Below are 21,451 nucleotides of genomic sequence, written 5' to 3'. Positions count from 1 at the left end.
TCCACACAGGTATCTCATCCTATCACCACTCATAGACAGCAGATGGAATGAGAACAAAGTTATCCATGCTGATGCTGAGCTTTACAGAATAAGTTTCTGCAGAAAACCTCAAGGAATATCTCCTGGGATTTGCAGGTGGGTGAAAAAAAATGGGGGGGGTGTATTAGATTTTTCCAACAGGCAGGTGCGAAACTCTGGGAAAAGTGACATTTTGGAGACTGCTCCAAGGAGCTGTCCAGCAGTTTCCATCTGCTAATCTTCCCTTTCCCCCTCTCTAACTCCAGTGCTCCACATGCCTTTTGGTGACTAGCTTACTGATGGACACGGGTGTATTCTCAGAACTGGTCAGCATTGTAAGGATGCAATTGTCCATCAAGAACCTGGGGATTATATTTAGTACCTTCAGTTTCGGAGGTGGTGTGGCTCTAAATGCTGGGGGGACAGCAGGAGAGGGCTATTGCACCCATGTTCTTTTTATGGGTTTACCATAGGCATCTGGTCTAACCACTGTCAGAAGGCTCAACCAGATGACTGGAGCCTGATCTGGAATGGATCATTCCCAGCATGTTGTTGGAATACTGAGGTTAGAGAAGTTGTGTTCTTTGCTAAGGAAAAACTAAAAAACTTGAGAAATCCAGTCTACCATTCCACACCAGACTCTGACTATCTAGCTGAGGTCTCAGTCTCTTGACAGTGCCTACCCAGATTCTTATTTGGAAAGGAATCACAAAATAGTGATAGTGACATATGGTCTGTTAATCATTCTGCCACTGGTGTTTTCCCTCCTGCCTCGAGCATAGAGATTTAACACCCGGACCTGTGACTAGAAATGTGACACAAAAGGAAGTCTGGATGAACTCTCTGCAAACACAGTGCTACGATCCACTTTTTGTCACACACCCTAGTAGGGAACGAGCAGCTGCTGGAACCTGCTGTGAAAGGACACAGAGTACCTCCAGCTTTCTTTTCTACAGTGTCCTCTGGAGGGTAAGTTCTTCTTAGAATCTCCTCTAATTTCCTTCTACAGTAACTCTGAGGAACCCCAAACAGCTGTGCTCCAAGCACCTCACATTGCGTATTGGAATATGAACTGATTCTTAGGAAGGGAATAGTTGGTGAGCATACAAAACTTTAGGCAGAAGGATAGCATATTTTAGAGGAGTTGATGAGGTGCAGAAGGGGACGGCATCTGCTTTGCATGCATCAAGTCTCAGGTTCAATCCCTCCGCATTTCAAGAAAGGGTTGTGGATGTTCTCCTGTCTGACACCCTGACTGAGCTAAATGGATCGATGGTTTGACACAGTATAAGGAGCTTCCTATCTTGCTAAAACACACACACAAACACATATGCACACAAGAATTGTACTAGTTTCCGAAGAAATAATAAAACCAGCTTCTTCATTTGCTAATGAACATGCATACCAGCAACTTTTATTAGGGGAATTTCACACTTTTGTGTTCAGAGAAAATAATTTCATAATTAACTTAGATAACTCAAAATAAAGAAAATAACTCAAAAGAAAATAATTTTAAAAGACAAAAAGGAAGAGGGGCAAAAAAAAAACTGTTGAGAATTCACTTCTGAAACTCCGTTCAGTTAGTTAGTTAGTTATTGCTGTATCTCAGTTTAGGTTTTTGTGTTTAAGTTTTGCAATTCGACTCCTTTTTGAACCTGCATCTATTTCTTTTGTTCATCTACTTTCTGCTACATTATTTCCAGATTCTTCAAATATTGATTTGACATACATCTTTTTTTTCTCCATTAAAGTTACAAGACCTGGTACAGAGTGCCTTCTCATATTTCCCCTGCATACACTAATGTCTAGCCTCTTTGAATCCATAAGCATTCTGAATAGATTTTATGGCGTTCCATTCTCCATCCCAATATACAATTAGCTTAAAAGCTATGCCCCATTTGTACTTGATCTCTTATTGTTTGAGTAGAGATGTTTTTAAAAATTCAATTCCCTTCTTTTATTCAAAACAAGAGGGAGTATGATTGCAAGTCTCTCAATATGGTCCCCATTTAGAAGCTATTTCTTTCTTACCCAGTCCCTAAAACTAGTGGGTTCTTCGACACATAGACTGATGAACTTAAGCAAACTGTACCTCGGATTGTTTGGCCTTTTTTGTGGCATATTTGATTTCCTTGTCACTCCAACTCTGATTCAATATAAAGCAGGTTCCTATCATCCTAAAAAACAATAACCCTGTGTCTAAATCAAGGATAGGGAACCTTTGATCATTTAAATAATTGGTGGGGGTAGTGGTGGGTTAGGGTGTGTACAAGAGTTTGGGCAGAAGGGCAGCATATCTTAGCCAAGTTGATAAAATGGAGAGGGGGTTCAGAGCATCTGTTTACATTCGGTTGGTGCGGTTCGATTCCTGGCATCTCCGGGTAAGTTTGTGAATTTATTGTGTCTAAAACACGGAAAAGAAACTATCAGTCAGTGTAGACAGTATTGAGCAGAACTGCCAACTTGAATAAAATATTGAGGATGCCCAGGTGAGCCCCATCTTGCATAAGTGCTCACAAACCATTTGAATGGCAATTTCCATCAACTTTGTGTTAGAATGGCACCCTCAAATATTTTATTGTGGGGGCTGAAGCCCCCACAGCCCCCAGGAGTGGGCTTCTATGGTGCTGAGTAAAATAGACTGGAGATCTCCCTCAATGAAAGGCAGGTGTGTGGGTGTGGGTGTAGGAAAGGGAACAAGACTTTCAGATTTCCCATCTCCACTGCAAACATTAGTGAGCTAGTTGGAGCAATGACTTTGATCTGTATAAGTCACCTTCAGGTGTTCCTATGAACAATGTATGATCCACTGGGATTGGAATCTCAGGACCCAGTCAAGAAGAAGCTGCAATGAGGTAGTGGGATGTCACGGGTGAAGAAATGTGGATATTGTTTGGATTTGTTTTATATTTAATATATGTTAAAGTATGGATCGGAATATGTAACTGTCTAACAAAAGAATATCAAATAAAAACAACTAATAAAAAAAGAATAATGACAGATAACACAAAGATGCACTTTTTGCTGATTTCACCAAAGACTGTGATGGAAGCATCTCATTACTGTCTCCTTTTTCCCTTTCCAATATTCACAGTGATATGCAAAAAAAGAATGCTGGGTGTAAACCGGACAATGGTGAGTGAGTTTGTCTTGCTTGGCCTTTCTGAAACCTGGGCAATCCAACTCTTCTTATTTGTCTTCCTCCTCGTCCTCTACATGGCCACTGTCTTCAGCAACACTCTCATTTTCTCAGCCATTTTCCGGGATCACCGTCTTTCAGATTCACCCATGTTCTTTCTGCTGGGTCACTTGGCTTTCCTGGACCTCTGTCTGTCCTCCTTTGCCATCCCAATATATCTCTTGGATTTCGTTGCCCAACATCAGATCATCTCCTTCCAGGGCTGCATGGCACAAATATTCTTTCTCCATGTGTTTGTAGGGAGTGAGATGCTCCTGCTGGTAGCCATGGCAATTGACCGGTATGTGGCCATTTCCCATCCCCTCCGTTATGCCTCACTTATGAGCCGGCCTCATTGCATGGCACTTCTCCTTGCTTCATGGGCTGGTGGGCTCCTCCATGGCACTGTGCAACTGGGTTTCATTATTAATGTGCCTTTCTGTGGGCCCAATCAAGTGGACAGTTTCTTCTGTGACCTCCCATTGGTCATCAAGTTGGCTTGCATTGACACAAATCCGTTGGAGGTCATGATGGTCACCAACAGTGGAATTTTGTCACTAGTTTCTTTTATTGGCCTGCTCATCTCATATGGATTCATTCTCTACACAATCCACTCCAGGGGTCCTTCTGAAGGGACCACCAAGGCTGCCTCCACATGCACCTCTCACCTCATTGTGGTCACCATGTACTTTGGGCCCTGTTTGTTTATTTACTTGCGTCCATCAGCCCGGTTCATGATTGATAAAGTGCTTTCTGTCTTCTATACCTGTGTCACCCCCTTGCTAAACCCAACCATCTATGCTTTGAAGAACAAGGAGATAAAGGCTGCCATTAGAAGCCTTTCAGCAAGGCTTTCTGGGCAGATTTCCACTCAGGGACATTCCCAACATTAGACAGCATGAGAAGGCCACCTCTAACAGCTGATTTTGTCTGTCACAAAATAATAGCAAATGGTCAGTTATTTAATATGCATTTATACATGGTGGAAAAAGTTAATAAGGAGAAATTTCCCCGGTCTCCTGATTGTATAACCTAGGCTGATCCAATGGAGCTGGAATATTGCACATTCTTGAACAATAGACTTTGCTGTCACAAGGGATTGTCAGCGGTTTGGATGAAGACCAATCCAAACTGGATCATGTAAAGCTTGGGCCAAGTCAAGTGAAGATTGTCCCATTTTGAGATGGGCCATGTGGAGTGATTGGGAGTTTTGAATGGTTGAGTGGTGGATGGGAAGGCTGCCAGGGTCTATTTCACCACCATGTCCCCTGCAGAAACCTCTGTTCAGCAGTTGGTTAGGGCAGGGTTTGATCCTGATGGTTCCAGGGTGCTCCTATGCAAGCAGCACTCATCAGAATTCAATTTCTATTCTCAGTTGGGGGTGGAGGAAGAGGACACATCATCTCCTTTTTCAATATATGAAATAACACAAAAATATTACAAATCAAACTTTGATTGCTGTGCACAGATTGCATTTTTAGAATATGTGTGTGTTAAGCTATAATATCATTCTCCCTTTATTAAAAAACAATTGCCTCTCCATATTCCGGGAGAGTGTTCTGTCTAAACAGCCACGGGTTCCCTGTACCTGCAATTGCCAGTTGGTTACAGCAGGGATATTTAAGTATTAATCATTCATCCTTCACCCTCTTAAAAACAGTTTAAAACAACATTAGACAATCTTTCAGATTTCTGGGTCCCAGTTCGTACGGAGCTTTAGGCACCAGTGGCTAGTGAAGTCTTTTGGGTAATGGGGGCAGAAAATGGCACAAATATGAGGGCTTTGAACAGTTCCATCACCCTCAACCTGGGGTGAACAATCAGCCAGGACTCAAGCCAATTTTGGGTGCAGGTAGAGCTAATGGGGTACCCAGAATACATCGCTGGTTTGGTAGTGGGTGAGGCGCTACTTCACCCAGTGCTTGAAGACTGAGATTCCACCCAATGGCTTAACCACCAAAAGTTTTGATGTTTTGCTATTAGGGAGTCTAAACTTCAAGGCCAGCCAATTTGTCTACAGGCAAATTCCTTCCCAGCTCCAAATACGGCAACCATTATCAACCATAGCAAGGTCAGCAGGTACAAGAAAAATGAAATGGTTAGATGGAATGACCCTTAGGGAGAAAAGCTATGATAGATCATGACCTGAAAAGGAAAATACATTTTACAAGCATGATAATTAATTGACCTGAATTGTGAATGGAAATAAAAAGGGAGGGTGGGAGGGTGTCACTCTTCACCCAGAAGTGCTGCCACAGCCTCCTGCAACCGTCCTTTTAAGCCTCACTGCCAGGCCAGACGAGACAGCAGCCAATAGCCACAGCCAGCAAGGCATGGCACTCCAGGAGGCACCACTGACTGGCCCATTTATGGTGCCTTTTGGGTTGGAAAGACCCCTCCCCTTTGAGGTCCAATGGCAAAGAAGAAGTCCCCTCCAATGGCTAGCAAATTTGTGTGCCTAGGCCATCGGGGAAGGAAGCTGAGAGTGAGGAAATGTAACAGTCGCCCCCCAGAGTGGTGAGGGGTCATTGCCACATGGTTGATGTGGATCCAGGTCCACTCAGACAAATTTCAAGATGCTGACAACACCGTACTACATGTTGGAGTCTCCATTGTTTACAAGGTCTTCTATTATGAACTTCTAACTTCACCAATACACCACGGGCCCCTTATTATCCACTGAAAGGGAATTTAACACAATAGTTCCGAATATGTGACAAACACATTTTCTTCTGCAATTCCACAGGGGTTCACAGGCATTGAATAAATAACTAAATTCCAGCTTGGTTATTAACAGGGCTATAATTAAATCTGCTGCTTCTCAAAAAACCCTGTGGACTTTCAGTGGCCACTTGCAAAAGTAACATAAAAGAAACCAAAATTAACCAGAATGATTTTAATAGGGTGTGGGATCCACAAGTCTGTTCTTACATACTCCCAGATTGCATCGTCTCAGGAAACGTTACTACCATTCAAATGATACAATTTTATCCTGGATAAGCTAATTATAATATTGGTTGAGAAATCATGGGTTCTGTGTAGAACAAACAGTTGGTTTTTTAGTTAGAATGCTTGTTTTAGTGTTCTTGCTGCTGGAACTGATTTCTTATAATGTATGTCAGGCTCACGTAGCAAAATGTAGGCTCCAAGGTCCACACGATCCACTTCACACGTATCATCAGCCAGGAGATTTCATCATTGGTGTCATTGTTTCCCATGGTGGCTTCATCTCCTCTCCAGCAACATTCACTGAGGAACCCCCACCAGCGCTGCCTGAAGAGCTTGTGTAAGAACTAAGCCACTCATTTATTACATCCATGGAATCATCAAACCTAGAGTTGCAGCCTCAAAATAATGACTAAGGCTGCAAACTTCTGCCCATTTACCTAGGAATAACAACTTTGCAAATCAGAGGGACATTGGCTGATGTAAAAATGCATAAGAATGTCTTGTGAATTAAGAGAATACTGAAGAAGCTCCCATTTCTCAATAGGAAAAATAAATATAAGTGTATTGAAATGTATGAATGTTTATGTGTCTGGGAGAACCATTTGATCAGCTAATTTTTATAGACCTTATCTGAACTAGAGTGTTAGTAAGAACGCATTTTTGAAAAACCTGATCTGTTGCTGAATATCCTTATGCTTTCATTTTCTGAACTTAGACTAAGCTTTGTTTCAACACTGAAAGGTACTTATTATGAAGGATACAATTCAGTGAATTCCAAGGACCATCACTGACTCATGAAAAAGAAGTCACTGCAGGGAGAGACCAGAGACTTTGTAAGTGTCAGAAAAAGACCTCAGTCATGTAAGGGAAGATGTCCCATGGGCCCCACATTAGCAACCCCTGCTCTAGATACACCTTAAAATATTGGAAAACTGGGACAAAAATGACACAAGAATTCCAATAGGGACAAATGCAGAAATCTAAGATGAGGAACACTTATGATGAGAATGAGGGGAGGAATGATAGCCATTTTCAAATATCTCAAGGGCTGTCAGCAGGAAGATGTAACACTCTTGTTTTCTCTTGCTCCGGAGGTTAGGAATCAAATTAGCTTCTTCAAGTTACAAGAGAGGAGATTTCAACTAAACATCAGGAAGAATTTTTCATTGATAAGAGCTGTTGAATAGTAGAATGGACTGTGAGTTAATCCAAATGAACACAATATAATTAATTGCTGTGTTGTTATGTAACAGGATAGATCTGCTGATGTTCCTGCTGATACCGTTTGCAACTCTCATTCTAGGGTGGTGCCTAAGATTTACCAGCACATCCTAGCCTTGGCATTTGCAGTCAAGGAGGTCAACGAAGACCCTCACATCCTACCCAATATCACCTTGGGCTTCCACTTATATGACAGCTATAAGAATGCAAGGAGCACATATCTCGCCACACTGCTGCTTTTATCCATGGTGAAGAAATGTGTCCCTAACTATATATGTGATGTTGAAAATAATCTGGCAGGGGTCATTGGGGGACTGGATTCTGAAATCTCCTTTTATGTGGCTACTGTTTTGGATATCTATAAGATTCCACAGGTAGGACACCTATGTACAATACCTCTATTAGCTTGCGTAGAGGAAGAGGCAGGTTCCTCGGCATCAGTTCAGGGTGAAGATGAAATTGCAAGGAAAACTATGTACACCACCTTGAGATCCTTGGGAAATAAAGGTGGTACATAATTATAATATAAACAAGCAAACATCAATAAGGGGAAATGTGCAATACCAGAAAAGATATGTCACCTCCGACCCCCGTCTTACACACACATCTAAAACACTGATATCCCAAAGGCCAGTGATGGGAAAGTGGGCTTCTCCCTCACCAGCTACTTTTTGGTTATGCAGTACTTTCTGCTTAGTGTGGAGGGTATCTGAATTGAGTTGCTGGGGAAAGCAGAAAATTGCTTACAGGATAAAAGCTGACAGGTAGGTGTCAATAGTAAAATTAGTGATCAGGGCATCTCAAAAAAGCTACTGGGGAAGGGGGGAATTGCTTATAGCTAAAACAACTGACAGGTAGGTGCCAGTACCATAATTATTATTTATTGCACCAAAGAAATTATGGAAAATTGAAGATACAATCCAGTTCTGCAGAAGAACAATAATAATAGAAAGCAGCTGAGTTACAAGTGAAATAAATGTTCATAAATAAAGTCTGAGACGAATCAGCACAGTTTTGCTGTGGGGTGGGTTATGTGAATCAGAGCTCTAGAGAAGAAATATGTATCTGATCCAACTTGCGATTTTGACAAAGCCAGATAATGTTTAGGTAATCTGCCGCTTGGGGCATGGTATGTTCCCCATTCAGTTTTATCCATTGTACAAGTCCTTGCCAAATTTTGCAACTACTCCAAAAATGTTTGGTTTTTTAAAAGTAAAATAGACACAATGCCCTTCTCCAGTCATCAAAGTGTTAACAAAATCTCCAAAACTAAAACATACACAGTCCCCTCTCCAGTCATCAAGTGAAAGGTTGAAAAATGAGAAAAGGGAGATGATCCCAGTTTTCAGCCCATCTGCATGGGTCTTTTTTGTAAAACTGAGAGAGAGGCAAACAAACACTGAAATATTGGGAAAGGGCATATTTGATTAACAGGGATCTCCACAAAATGATTATGAATACTGTGAAAGGAATCTACTTTGTCTCTTCTCTTCCTCCATTTACTTTTTAGCTCATTTATGGCTCTGCTCCAGTGATGAATGATAAAAGCCCAGGACTTCCCTTCTACCAGATGGCAGCTACAGAAGCCCTTCAGTATGAGGGAATTCTCTCTTTGCTTCTGCATTTCAGGTGGACGTGGATTGGAGTCATTGCAATGGACAATGAGAATGGAGAAAGATTTGTGCAAACCATTTTCCCAATGTTTACCAAGAGTGGTGTGTGTTTTGCATTCCTAGAAAGAATCCCTGATTTTAGTTTTATTTCTGAAATTAATGGCATGCTAGAACAGGGGGCAATTATAAACCATAAAATTCTTAGCAGCAAAGCTAATGTTATGGTGTCAAATGGAGAATCTTATTCCATGGCAACTTTTAGATGGCTTCCATACCTATCAAAACATGATGACATGATAAACAATATAAAAAGTAAAGTATGGATAACAACTGCCCAGATTGAGTTTGCTTCATTTGTCTTTCAAAGGAGCTGGGATTCAAGAGTATTCAATGGTGCTATGTCCTTTGAAATTCACTTTAGAAACCCTCCAGGATTTTATCAGTATGTTGTGCACAGAAACCCTTCCAGCACAGATGGGGACGGTTTTATCAGGGACTTCTGGCAACAGGCCTTTGAATGTGTGTACCCAGATATGACTTCAGACAAGGTGGAGGGGAATATTTGCACTGGAGAAGAGAAGCTGGAGAGCCTTCCTGGATCATTTTTTGAAATGAGCATGACAGGCCACAGTTACAGCATCCACAGTGCTGTCTACGCCATGGCCCATGCTTTACATGCCATGTTCACATCCAGACTCAGGCACAGACGAATGGCGTATGGAGGGAGAGGGAAGAATCCGAATCTACAGTTTTGGCAGGTAATAGGCTGAACATCCTCAACTGGAAGAGACCTGTTATTCTCTGATAAAGTATGGGTTTCCAAAATGTTGCTCATTCCTCTCAGAGAAAAAAAGGTTTTGTATGACAGAAGTTTGGAGGTTACTGAGATGCCACTGTATTCACAGATAACAAGCAGTAGTCATGGCCGAGAGAGATGCTCAGCATTCTCTCTATCCCATATACACCAAATCCTCCCTCAGAGCAGGTGGTCACATACCACTGTTGTGTCTCCTGAGATGAAGAGGGACAGAGGGAAATTGGTGTGGGGCAGGGGAGATAAAGAAAGGTTGTAAATAAGGGGAGAGGGAGAGAGAGGGATGTGGGAGAGAGAAAATTGGTGGTCTCTCCATCCTTGGACCTGACTCTACTCACAGTTGATTGTATCACCACCCACCTCTTGCTCTAGGTCCTGCCCACAGGAAAAAAGATACCTCAGTCTTGTATTAGAACTGCAGTCTTTTCCAAACAATTGCCTCTTCTGTATTCAATCTAGATTCATCACTTTCTGAGAAGTATCTCATTTAACAATACGGCAGGAGATGTGGTCTTCATCAACCAGAACGGAGAGGTGGCATCTAGCTTGGATATTGTCAATTACATTATATTCGCCAACCAAAGTTTGCACCGAGTGAGAGTTGGGAGGATAGATCCACAGGCTCCTCCAAACCAATCATTACTCCTTGATGAAGATGCCATCACATGGCACAGTTGGTTTAACCAGGTAGGGCTGCATTGTTTGCTAATTCAAAAGAGATTCAATCTTGCATAAGCAATGATCATTCACCTGCAGGTCTATTCACTGTCTTTTAAACTGCAAGTTACTGTGTAGAACATGACGAATGCATCCAAGTACCAGATTAAGAGCCAAAAGCTTGCTGCTAGAAGCCACTACAGGAGAATATATTTTATTAAGGAAATATATTTTATTAAGGATGATACAAAACAGAACACAGAGCGCCTTCATGTGAATATGGGTGCTTTGATCTAGGTCAAATACCAGTTTTTCTATGAAAAGGCCTGGAGATAGGAGTGCAGGGTTTTTCCCCAGCCAATCAGGGCCGCTGCATTTATTTTGCCTGCACAAGACGGTGTACGTGGTGAAAGACTAGGAAACTATGAAGTGGATGATCTGTTTGACCTTGAAACAATCTTACATCAGAGAGTGCACATAAATGGTTAGTTGGTGTAACTAATGGGTTTTTCTTTCCTCTGGAAGACTGCAATGTGAATTTTAAGTAAAAATAGAAATCTATATTAATATAAACATAAGAATTAGGATATCTTTACATTTACAAAATACTGATTTCAAACTGAGTTAAAGAGGATGCATTAATAGATAAGCCCCAAGATTTCACCTTTCTTGATAAAAGGTGGAGGAATGAGCTGGTTGGGAAAGGGAGGTATAATAATACCAGAGGAAGAAAATGGGAACCGACAGCAGCAGGTACAGGAGACCGCTAGTCTTCTAAGTTCATAAGTGGAAGAGGAGGAAGCAGGAGAAGTGGTGAAGATTGAGAGAGTGAAGGAGAGAGCTGAGAAGAAAGGTGTAAGAGCAACTGCCTGGGCATTAGGAATGGATACATTAGTCTTTAAAAAAGAGTTATCTTCTTAAAGTTTAAAAAAGAGTTACCTTCTGCTTTTTCATTTATGGTATAGACTCAGCCTCTTTCTGTCTGTACTGAGAGATGTCTTCCAGGATCCAGCAAGAAAGTGAAGGAGGGACAGCCCCCTTGCTGCTACGATTGCATCCCATGTGCAGAGGGGAAGATTGCAAACCAGGATGGTAGGAGAAATAAATAGATTAAATACATTCAGACTCAGCACTAATAATTGAAAGGTGTTGTAAGGATAGCTGAGTTTACGTTTCAAAATAGATAATCTACTGTATGCATTATGCTGCCTCTTTGTGATCATTGCCTTTCAGTGGTACCTCAGGTTACATACGCTTCAGGTTACACACTCCGCTAACCCAGAAATAGTGCTTCAGGTTAAGAACTTTGTTTTTTTTAAAAAAAAATATTTTATTCAGTATTCAGATACAAAGATTATAGACATAGACCGAAGTCAGAAACAAAGAAACAAGAAAAAGAAGAAGAAAATAAAAAAGAAAAACCAACCATCCAACATGTTTTTCAAATAACCAACTGGACTTCCTCACATCTCCCCTACCCTGCATTCTTTATAATAAAATTATCAGCAAATTATTACCTTGTTTCGTACTTTTCAAATACTATACCTCAAATTTTTCATACTTTCCATCAATTATTTATATCATAAATTAAACATAGTATTACCTTAAAATTTAACCTTTTCTTACTTGAAATGTAATTTCCTAGTTCCCAACTTTAGTTGCTGAAGCTATAGTTTCCAAATCGTGAAAATTTTTAACATTCATATAACTTATATTGTTTTTGTAAATAGTCCTTAAATTTTTTCCCAGTCCTCTTCCATTGTTTCTTCTCCCAGGTCTTGGATTCTGCCAGTCATTTCAGCCAGTTCCATGTAGTCGATCAATTGCGCCTGCCATTCTTCCAGTGTGGGCAAATCTTGTGTCTTTCAATATTTTGCGATGAGTATTCTTGCTGCTGTAGTTGCATACATAAAAAAGGTTCTGTCCTTCTTTGACACTCTCTGGCCGACAATGCCCAAGAGGAAGGCCTCCGGTTTCTTAGTAAAGGTATATTTAAATACCTTTTTTAACTCATTATAGATCATTTCCCAAAAGGCTTTCACTTTTGAACATGTCCACCAGAGGTGAAAGAATGTCCCTTCAGCTTCCCTACATTTCCAACATTTATTATCAGACAGGTGATATATTTTTGCAAGCTTGACTGGGGTCATGTACCACCTATATATCATTTTCATAATATTTTCCTTCAAGGCATTACATGCCGTGAATTTCATTCCGGTGGTCCATAACCTTTCCCAGTCTTCAAACATAATGTTATACCCAATATCCTGAGCCCATTTAATCATGGCTGATTTGACTGTCTCAGCCTGAGTGTTCCATTTAAGCAACAAGTTGTACATTCTTGAAAGTACCTTAGTCTTAGGTTCTAACAGTTCTGTCTCTAGTTTCGATTTTTCCACCTGGAATCCTGTTTTTTTGTCCAATTTAAAAACCTCTTGAATTTGAGCGTAATGAAACCAATCTTGCACCTTATTCTTTAATTTTTCAAAGCTTTGCAACCTCCAATTGTCTCCAATTTTTTCTATTATTTCCCAATATTTCGGCCAGCCAGCCTCCATATTGGGTCTTTTTCGAGCCTTAGCCTCCATTGGTGATAGCCATCTCAGGGTCTTACCTTCTAATAAGTCTTTATATTTTGTCCAGACAATAAATATTGCTTTTCTGACTATATGGTTTTTGAACATTTTATGAATCTTTACCTTGTCGTACCACAAGTATGCATGCCATCCAAAAGCATTATTAAACCCTTCCAGATCTAGGACATCAGTGTTCTCCAAAAGTAACCAATCCTTCATCCAGCAGAAAGCTGCAGCTTCATAATATAACCTTAAGTCCGGCAGGGCAAATCCCCCTCTTTCTTTTGCATCAGTTAGTATTTTAAATTTTATCCTGGGCTTTTTGCCCTGCCAAACAAACTTAGAGATATCTTTCTGCCACTTTCCAAAACATTCCACTCTGTCCACGATCTGTAGGGTTTGAAACAAAAACAACATCTTTGGCAATACATTCATCTTTATAGCTGAAATTTGACCCAACAAGGAAAGTTTCAATCTTGACCAAGTTTCTAAATCTTTTTTGATTTCTGACCAACATTTTTCATAATTATCTTTGAATAAATTCAAATTTTTAGCAGACAAATTAACCCCTAGGTATTTCACCTTTTTAACCACATTTAACTCTGTCTCTTTCTGAAACCCGTCTGTTTCTAATGGTGTCAAATTTTTCTCCAAAACCTTGGTTTTTTGCTTGTTCAATTTAAATCCCGCCACCCGACCAAACTCATAAATTAATTCTAAAACTCTCTTTGTACTAGATTCTGGCTCCTGTAATGTTAAAACCAAATCATCTGCAAAAGCTTTCAATTTATATTGTTTCTCTCCGACCTGTATTCCTTGCACCAACCGGTCCTCCCTAATCATATTCAAAAGCACCTCCAGGACAGAAATAAATAACAGAGGGGATAAGGGGCAACCTTGTCGTGTTCCTTTTTCAATTTTGAACTCTTCTGTCACCACATTGATAACTATCAATTTAGCTTTTTGCTCTGAATAAATTGCCTCTATTCCATTTTCAAACCCACGTCCCACTCCCATCCCTTCCAAGTTTTTTTTCATGAACTTCCAAGAAATGTTGTCAAAGGCCTTCTCCGCGTCTATAAAAATTAATACTGCTTTTGTATTGATGTTAGTTTGCAAAAGTTCCAAAATGTCAATAATATTCCTGGTGTTATCAAACAGATGTCTACCTGGGAGAAAGCCTGCCTGGTCTTTATGAATTACTTCATTTAGTACTTTTTTGAGTCTACTTGCCAAAATATCTGCAAAAATTTTGTAATCCACATTTAGAAGTGAGATAGGACGGTAGTTCTTAAGTTGAGTCTTTTCAGTTTCCACTTTAGGTATCAATGTGATGAAAGCTTCTTTCCACGATTCCGGTGCCTTCTTCCCCTCCATAATCTGATTGCATACCTCCATTAATGGTTGTATCAAAAAGTCTTTCAATATCTTGTAGTACTTGGAGGTAAGTCCATCTGGGCCTGGAGATTTGCCTAGTTGCATATTCTGAATGGCACCCTCAATTTCTTGTTGTGTTATTCTGTAGTTCAGGATTGCTCTCTTTTCCTGAGCTAGTTTTGGTAATCCATTAATTTTTAAAAATTTGTCTATTTCAGTCTCTTCCTGCGGCCCTTGCGTATAGAGTTTTTTGAAGTATCTCTGGAAACACTTTCTAATTTCTTCTGGTTTCTGAATGTTTCTCCCTTCGACCTCTAAATTAGTAACAGTATTCAATTTTTGTCTCTTTTTCAACTGCCGTGCTAGCAGTTTCCCACACTTGTTCGCTGATTCAAATGATCTTTGTTTCATTTGTTTAATTTTCCATTCAACTTCTTGATTTATCAATTTCGCATATTGTGCTTGATGGAATTTAATTTCTCTCAGAACCTCTTTCGATTTTGGTTTTGATCTCAATTTTTTCTCTCAATCTCTTATCTTCTCTAGGATCTTATCCTTTTTTCCATTCCAGAGTCTTTTCTTAATCGTATTCTGTTGTATCAGAAACCCTCTCATGACTGCTTTACTTGCGTCCCAGATTGTTCTCTTTTCCACCGTAGTGTTCAAATTTATTTCAAAATAGTCTTTTAAAGTTTGTTGGGCCTTCTTCACAATCTCCTGATCTCTTAATAGGGTGTCATTCATTTTCCATCTGAAGGAACCGATTGGAGTAAGTCTCAATTCCACTTTCATGGTGTTATGGTCGGAGCAAGTTTTTGGGCAGATTTCCACTTTTCTAGTCTTAGGTGCCAGCCCTCTAGTTGTCCATATTTGGTCGATTCTTGTCCATGACAAATGGGCCTCAGAAAAGAAGGTTCCTTCTTTACCTAGGGGGTTCTTTGTCCTCCATATATCAATCAAATCCATATTGTCAGTTAATTCAAAAAAGGTTTTAGGTAGTCTGCCGTCTTTTGTTAAATTTTGATTTTGTGACTTATCCATGTTTGTAGATACCACCCCATTCATATCTCCCATCATGATGATGTTAGTATAGTCCAGATAGTCCAGCATTATCTCATGCAGCTTCTTATAAAATTCTGATTTCCCCTCATTCGGTGCATAAATTCCTAATATTAGGAATTTTTCTCCTTGTGTCTGTATCTCAATTGCCAAAATTCTTCCTTGCTCATCTTTGAATAAAAACTTTGGTGACAGGTTCTCCTTTGCGTAGATCACCACTCCTCTTTTCTTAACTCTATCCGATGAAATAAATTCTTGGCCTAATCTTTTATTAATTAGCACCTTTCTATGGAGCCTAGTCACATGTGTTTCTTGCAAGCAGATAATGTCCAATTGTTCTTTTTTCAATATATAAAAGATTCTTCTTCTTTTTTCCGGGGAATTCCCGCCATTAATGTTCCAGCTAAGAAGCTGCAGGGACATCCTGGATCAATCTGTTAGTTCTGTGGTGGCGTCTCTTCCTTTTGGTCCTCTGGTCCCGAGGGTACAGGTGTCGGAACAGGTGCAGGCAGAGATGGTGGCCAAGATGCTGCTGCTCCCTTTTGAAGGTCTTCTTCGTGGTCGTTCAAGAACTTTTGTTGGTCTTCTGTTGTTTTAATTTTAACTTTCTTTCCTTTGAAGTTAAAGGATAATCCTTGGGGGAATTCCCACCTGTAAGGAATTGAGTTGCCTCTCAGTAGTCTTGCTCTGTGTATGTGGCTCTAAGTAGTTCTGTGTATGTGGCTCTAAGGTCCAAAAGTTGTTTCGGTATGTCTCTGTAGATTTCTGCTCTTTTGCCTTGAATAACAAGTGATTTTCCAAAATGTAGGCCTAGTATTTTATCTCTCTCTTGCTTAGATCTCAAAATGATCAAACAGTCTCTGGATCTGTCCTTCCTCACCACTCTTCCCAATCTAAACGCAGTTACAATTTTAAAGTCTTTGTCTTCTTCTAAACCCCAGAACTTTGAAAATTCTGATGTCAAATAACCAATCAAATCTTCCTGTTCAAGTTCTGGAATAGCTCTCAGTCTAAGGTTGTTTTCCCGATTTCTCATTTCAACCATAGACAGGTAGGCCTGTTGTTCACCAATCTGTTTGTGCAGTGGCTTCACCTCTACTTTGATTGCCTCGGCCTTCTTATTGGCTTCTTCTGCTTTTTGATTGGCTTCCTCAGCCAGTTTACGATTTTCTGCAGTTGCTACTTGGAGATTCCCAATTGCTTGTGTATGCTGAGCAACTTGATCAGTCAGTTTGTTAATAGAGGCTGTAGCTTGGTCAATTTTTGTCGAATGCTCATCCGCCTTTTTGTTTAAAGTTGTCAGTTGTTCCAAAATTTGATTTAAGACAGTTTCAGATCCTCCTGCAGCCATATCCTCTGAAGGTGTCAGCTCAGCTTCCCCTTCTTGTATTCCTAACACAGTTGGGACAGATGATCTGCGTGATTGAGAAGTCAAGGTTGTTTGTACCAAGTGTCTTGCTTTCGTTTTAGCCAGTCTTGTTTTGCCTGTGCCACTCATTCCAAACCTGTCTATGTGTCAAGGTCAAATTATATACAGTCCCATGGGAAAGGCAGTTCCAGAGTGTAAACAGCAAGGCAGCAGAGAGTCAAAACAAAATGCAGTTCCCAGACAATTATAAATCCCAAATCATCTAGGGGGAGTACAACTGTAATTCAGAAGAAAGAAAGAAGTTTGTCCGCCATTAAAGTCCCTGCAGTCCAAAACAGGTTTAAAAAGAACCTTCAGCTTCCCTTTGGCATGTAGAGCTTTTCCCAAATTAAAACAAAGTCTCAAAGAAGATGCAAGAAACAGTTTCTGTTTCTATCCAATCTGTAGCACTTGCATGTAACACTTTCAAAATTAAATACAGTTTCAGCAATTTGACAGTTCTTTTTTAGCCTGGCAGTCCGAGGCTTAGGATTTCTTAATTATTTGTAAATCCAAAAGGAAAAGGAAGAGTCCAATCAAAAGTCCAGTATAAATACAGCAGAATTGTCTCTTTTAACTTTTCAGAAATAAACTCAGTTATTTGCACGATAATCCAAACTTTTTACAGTCTTTTTTAAAGCGCTTCCCGCTTGTCAAAGGTTTTGCTTTGATTTTTTAAGCACGATCGGAAGACGGACTTCCTGGTTGCGTCTCCCGTTTTCAGCCAAATTTAAGCAATTTAGCCCCAGTAATTTTAAGTTCCCTACTCACGGGTTTGTAGTTTAGGATCTGATGTTCCAAGAAGAAAGGTCAGCGCTCATCAGCAGCAGCCGCGCGGCTTTGCTTCCGCAGAAAGAGCGATGAACTCACAGCACCGCTCCCCCTTTCACGTTCCGGAGCCCCTTACGGGGTTCCTTCTTCGTTTCCGGGGGGCTTCTGGTGCCCGCCGAGTCCCACGGCCACAGGCTCACTCTGCCTGTGGTTTTTCTTGATGGGTCTCCGCTCTGCCGCAGCGGACGACCCTTTTCTGGGGAGCCCCTCTTCACAGCGCGAAGAGGACCGCCATTGCTGTTTCGCGCCGCCTCCGGAAGTCCTCAGGTTAAGAACTTTGCTTCAGGATAATAACAGAAATTGGGCTCTGGCAGCGCGGCAGCAGCAGGAGGCCCCATTAGCTAAAGTGGTGCTTTAGATTAAGAACAGTTTCAGGTTAAGAACGGACCTCAGGAACGAATTAAGTACTTAACCTGAGGTACCACTGTAGTTTAAATATGCCAATCAAATGACAATGACTATGCATTGAGAGTAATTGGATGATATGTGGTTCAAATCATATCTAGAGGGGGCCTTGTTACTCCTTCTGACTTACATAGGCTGCATCAAGGATAGTGTGAATAAACATTTATATGTTAGTGGCTCTGCCTTTGGCACCACACAGCTCTGAACCAATTAAAATCAGTAATAGCACTTTGCAGAGCACCAGACACTTCCAGAGATGTGTTTTGATTTAAAGAGAGCTCTTTTCTTCTCAGACAGAAAGTAAACATTTCAGAAAGTTGACATGATATGAGCTAATTTCTTTATTTCCCCCCAGATATGAATAACTGCCATAAATGCCCAGACAAAGACTATCCAAACAGAAACCGTGATGCCTGTCTACCCAAGGATATCAGCTTCTTGTCTTATGAAGAACCTTTGGGCATCAGTTTAGCCTGCTTCTCTCTTTTCCTTTCTTTGATAACAGCTCTGGTACTAGGTATATTTATGAAACACCATGACACACCCATTGTCATTGCAAACAACCGAAACCTCACCTACGCTCTGCTCATCTCTCTCCTGCTCTGCTTCCTTTGTGCTTTGCTCTTCATTGGCAGACCTGACAAGGTCACATGTCTCCTCCGGCAACCAGCTTTTGGCATCATCTTCTCAACTGCTGTTTCTTGTGTCCTGGCAAAAACCTTCATGGTGGTTTTGGCCTTCATGGCTACAAAACCAGAATCCAGGATGAGGAAATGGGTGGGGAAAGGACTAGGCCACTCCATTCTCCTTTTCTGCTCCATAGTTCAAACAGGTATATGCACTGTGTGGCTGGCAACCTCTCCCCCATACCCTGATGTAGACATGCATTCAATGACAGAACAAATGATACTAGAATGTAATGAAGGGTCTGTGGCCATGTTTTACTGTGTCCTCATCTACATGAGCTGCCTGGCCACTGTAAGTTTTGCTGTGGCTTTCCTTGCCAGGAAGTTACCAGACAGTTTCAACGAAGCCAAGTTTATCACTTTCAGCATGTTGGTCTTCTGCAGTGTTTGGCTGTCCTTTATTCCCTCCTACCTGAGCACCAAGGGAAAATATATGGTAGCTGTGGAGATCTTCTCCATCTTAGCCTCCGGTGGTGGGTTGCTGGGTTGCATCTTCTTCCCCAAATCTTACATTATCATTCTCAGGCCTGAGCTGAACAATAGGGAACAGCTAATAAGGAAGAAAAATTAAAGAAATGAGAAACCTGTTATCTGCTGTATTTTGTGTTTTTCTCTGTGTTTACAGTAGAATAGTTGGAAATATAAGTTCACCTGCTCCCTTTTATAATTTCTTCTAGACTCCAAATTCCCATAGTTGAAATTTCATTTGTAAAATTGACTTATTTGCTGTGAGGTAAACAATCATACATTTACACATACATTATTCTGTTGCAACATGTGTTGACAAGAAGACTCAGAGCAATTCTTGTCAAAATATACAAGTAAGCAAATCTGTATCTAGCCTTAATTCTCACAGCTTTCAGCATAATGTGAAACTGTACTATGGCAGCCCTGGAATATTTGAGTATTCATTTATGGTCTATTGTTCTGTACTGCTCACCGTCAGATTTCATCCTCAACCTATCCATACTCAAGATCGTAGAAATGTAAGATGATTCTCTTGAGTCAGGCCAATGGCCCATCTTGTACGGTAGCCTGTACTCACACTGACTAACCAGATTGCTGTGGGAAATAGAAATACTTTATTGTCACTGTACCACTTGTTTACAGTGAGATTAAACCTTCAAGCTGTATCCAAAAGCAAATGCAGTGTCTCCACCATTCTTTCCTATGGCAGCAAGTTCCATAGATTATCTATGTATTGTGAAATAACATACCCCCTATTGAATTGGGTTCCCTCCCCCCAAGATTTTGTCTAAATCAGGTCTCATAGAATCATAGAGTTGGAAGAGACCACAAGGGCCATCGAGTCCTTGGTGAAATTCAGAGAACTAGATAAGAAAGTGTGAATGATTTCTGCCCTGGTGCTTGGAAAAGATGGCAACAAAGAACCATGCACAGTTCACTGGGAAAAGCATTCGACAAAGCCACAACTGAAACGTTTTATTTTCACCAACACAAGTGATGGATCAGAACACTATATTCTTAATACAAATATGTATTGTATTTGTGGAAAGTATGTTTTTCACTGACTGTTGGCATCCTTCAGCAAATGTTTGATAAGCAGATAAAATTGATTAGACCTAACCATGATGAATGGAGATTACAAGTAAACCAGAGCTTATTCAGATTGAAAGTAGAATCAAAGAGGACAGAGAGACTTCAGGTTGCATGTGTATTCCCATAACGGACCTCAGCTTTCTAGAATGCCCCTTCCGATCGTCAGGAGGAGGGGGGGTTGCGGGATCACGACCCGCCCACACTCGCTCTCGCGAGGCTGGCGCCAGCCTCGCGAGAGGCCGGGATTCCCCCAATTAGCATCCCCTGCGGCGCCAGCCAATCGGCTGGCGGCAGGGGCGGGCCTTAGAAAGGCCACTTAAGGTCGGGGCAGCCCTCGGCTCGCCCCTTTTCGCCCGGGAGACGTTGCGGTTTGCTAGGTCGCTGGGAGGTTCGTCGTCTTCCAGACTTGCCGCTCCTCGTGGTTCGGATTTCAGAGCTCGGATCGCCGCGCCGGCAGCGCTCATCAGCTGATCGGATCTACCGCTCTTCAGCTGTGCACTAGATCGCCGTGCCGGCAGCATCCCAGCAGCTCGCAAGCAAGCGGCCGCTCATCAGCTGATCTTCGGATCGCAGCTACCGCTCGTCAGCTGCGCCCGGGATCGTCGTGCCGGCAAGCGATCAGCAGCTCGCCAGCAAGCGGCCGCCCATCAGCTGAGCTGCGGCAGCGAAAGGGAGCGCCTTCAGCCTCTCAGCTGCCAGCCAGCAAGCGGCCGCCCATCAGCCGATCCTCCGGCAGTGGATCGGAGCAACACGCCCCTGCCTAAATCTACCTCCGTGCTGGTCTCTCGGGTGCGAGCAGCCACCGCGCTCAAGGCTCACGAGCCGCGCCGCCGAAGCGCCACTGTCCGCACCTTCCCCAAGAGCCATCGGCACATCGCTGGTACCGCGGCGCTTTGTTTGACCCTCCCTGGACGGATCGCCATAGTGGGCAGCTGCAGCGCTCACTGAAGGTTACAAAGGGGAACGGGTGGCTATTGGGGAGCGTGGTGAGGGGTAGCGGCCACGGAGCCTCAGGGCCGGAGAGTCCTTTTGTGGATACGCGGGGGGCTTTGTGCAGCGACTGTTGCAGATTGCAGCGTCCTGGTTGCCTAGCCAACGG

The 21,451-nt window shown here is 41.7% G+C and overlaps 2 protein-coding genes across 2 annotated transcripts in view; both read left to right on the top strand.

Annotated features, from left to right (window-relative positions):
• LOC310691388 (vomeronasal type-2 receptor 26-like) overlaps positions 1-20,012 on the top strand; it is a 252,293-nt gene extending 232,281 nt beyond the window's left edge. Inside the window, exons 2-5 of the mRNA XM_083471165.1 lie at positions 8,877-9,737; positions 10,253-10,480; positions 11,416-11,542; positions 18,462-20,012. Of these exons, the coding sequence (XP_083327291.1) occupies positions 8,877-9,737; positions 10,253-10,480; positions 11,416-11,542; positions 18,462-19,363 (2,118 nt within the window). The 3' untranslated portion in view covers positions 19,364-20,012. The remainder of the gene's footprint in view (positions 1-8,876; positions 9,738-10,252; positions 10,481-11,415; positions 11,543-18,461) is intronic.
• LOC310692484 (olfactory receptor 4K14-like) lies at positions 3,151-4,089 on the top strand (the record flags this gene model as incomplete). The annotated part of the gene is made up of 1 exon (XM_083473430.1): positions 3,151-4,089. One exon carries the CDS (start codon positions 3,151-3,153, stop codon positions 4,087-4,089), a length of 939 nt encoding a protein of 312 aa, XP_083329556.1.
• Positions 20,013-21,451: the final 1,439 nt, after the last annotated feature.

The sequence above is a fragment of the Podarcis liolepis genome (assembly GCF_965112155.1).
Source record: "Podarcis liolepis genome assembly, chromosome: 13".
NCBI lineage: Eukaryota > Metazoa > Chordata > Lepidosauria > Squamata > Lacertidae > Podarcis > Podarcis liolepis.
This window is presented reverse-complemented; position numbering and strand designations above follow the sequence as displayed.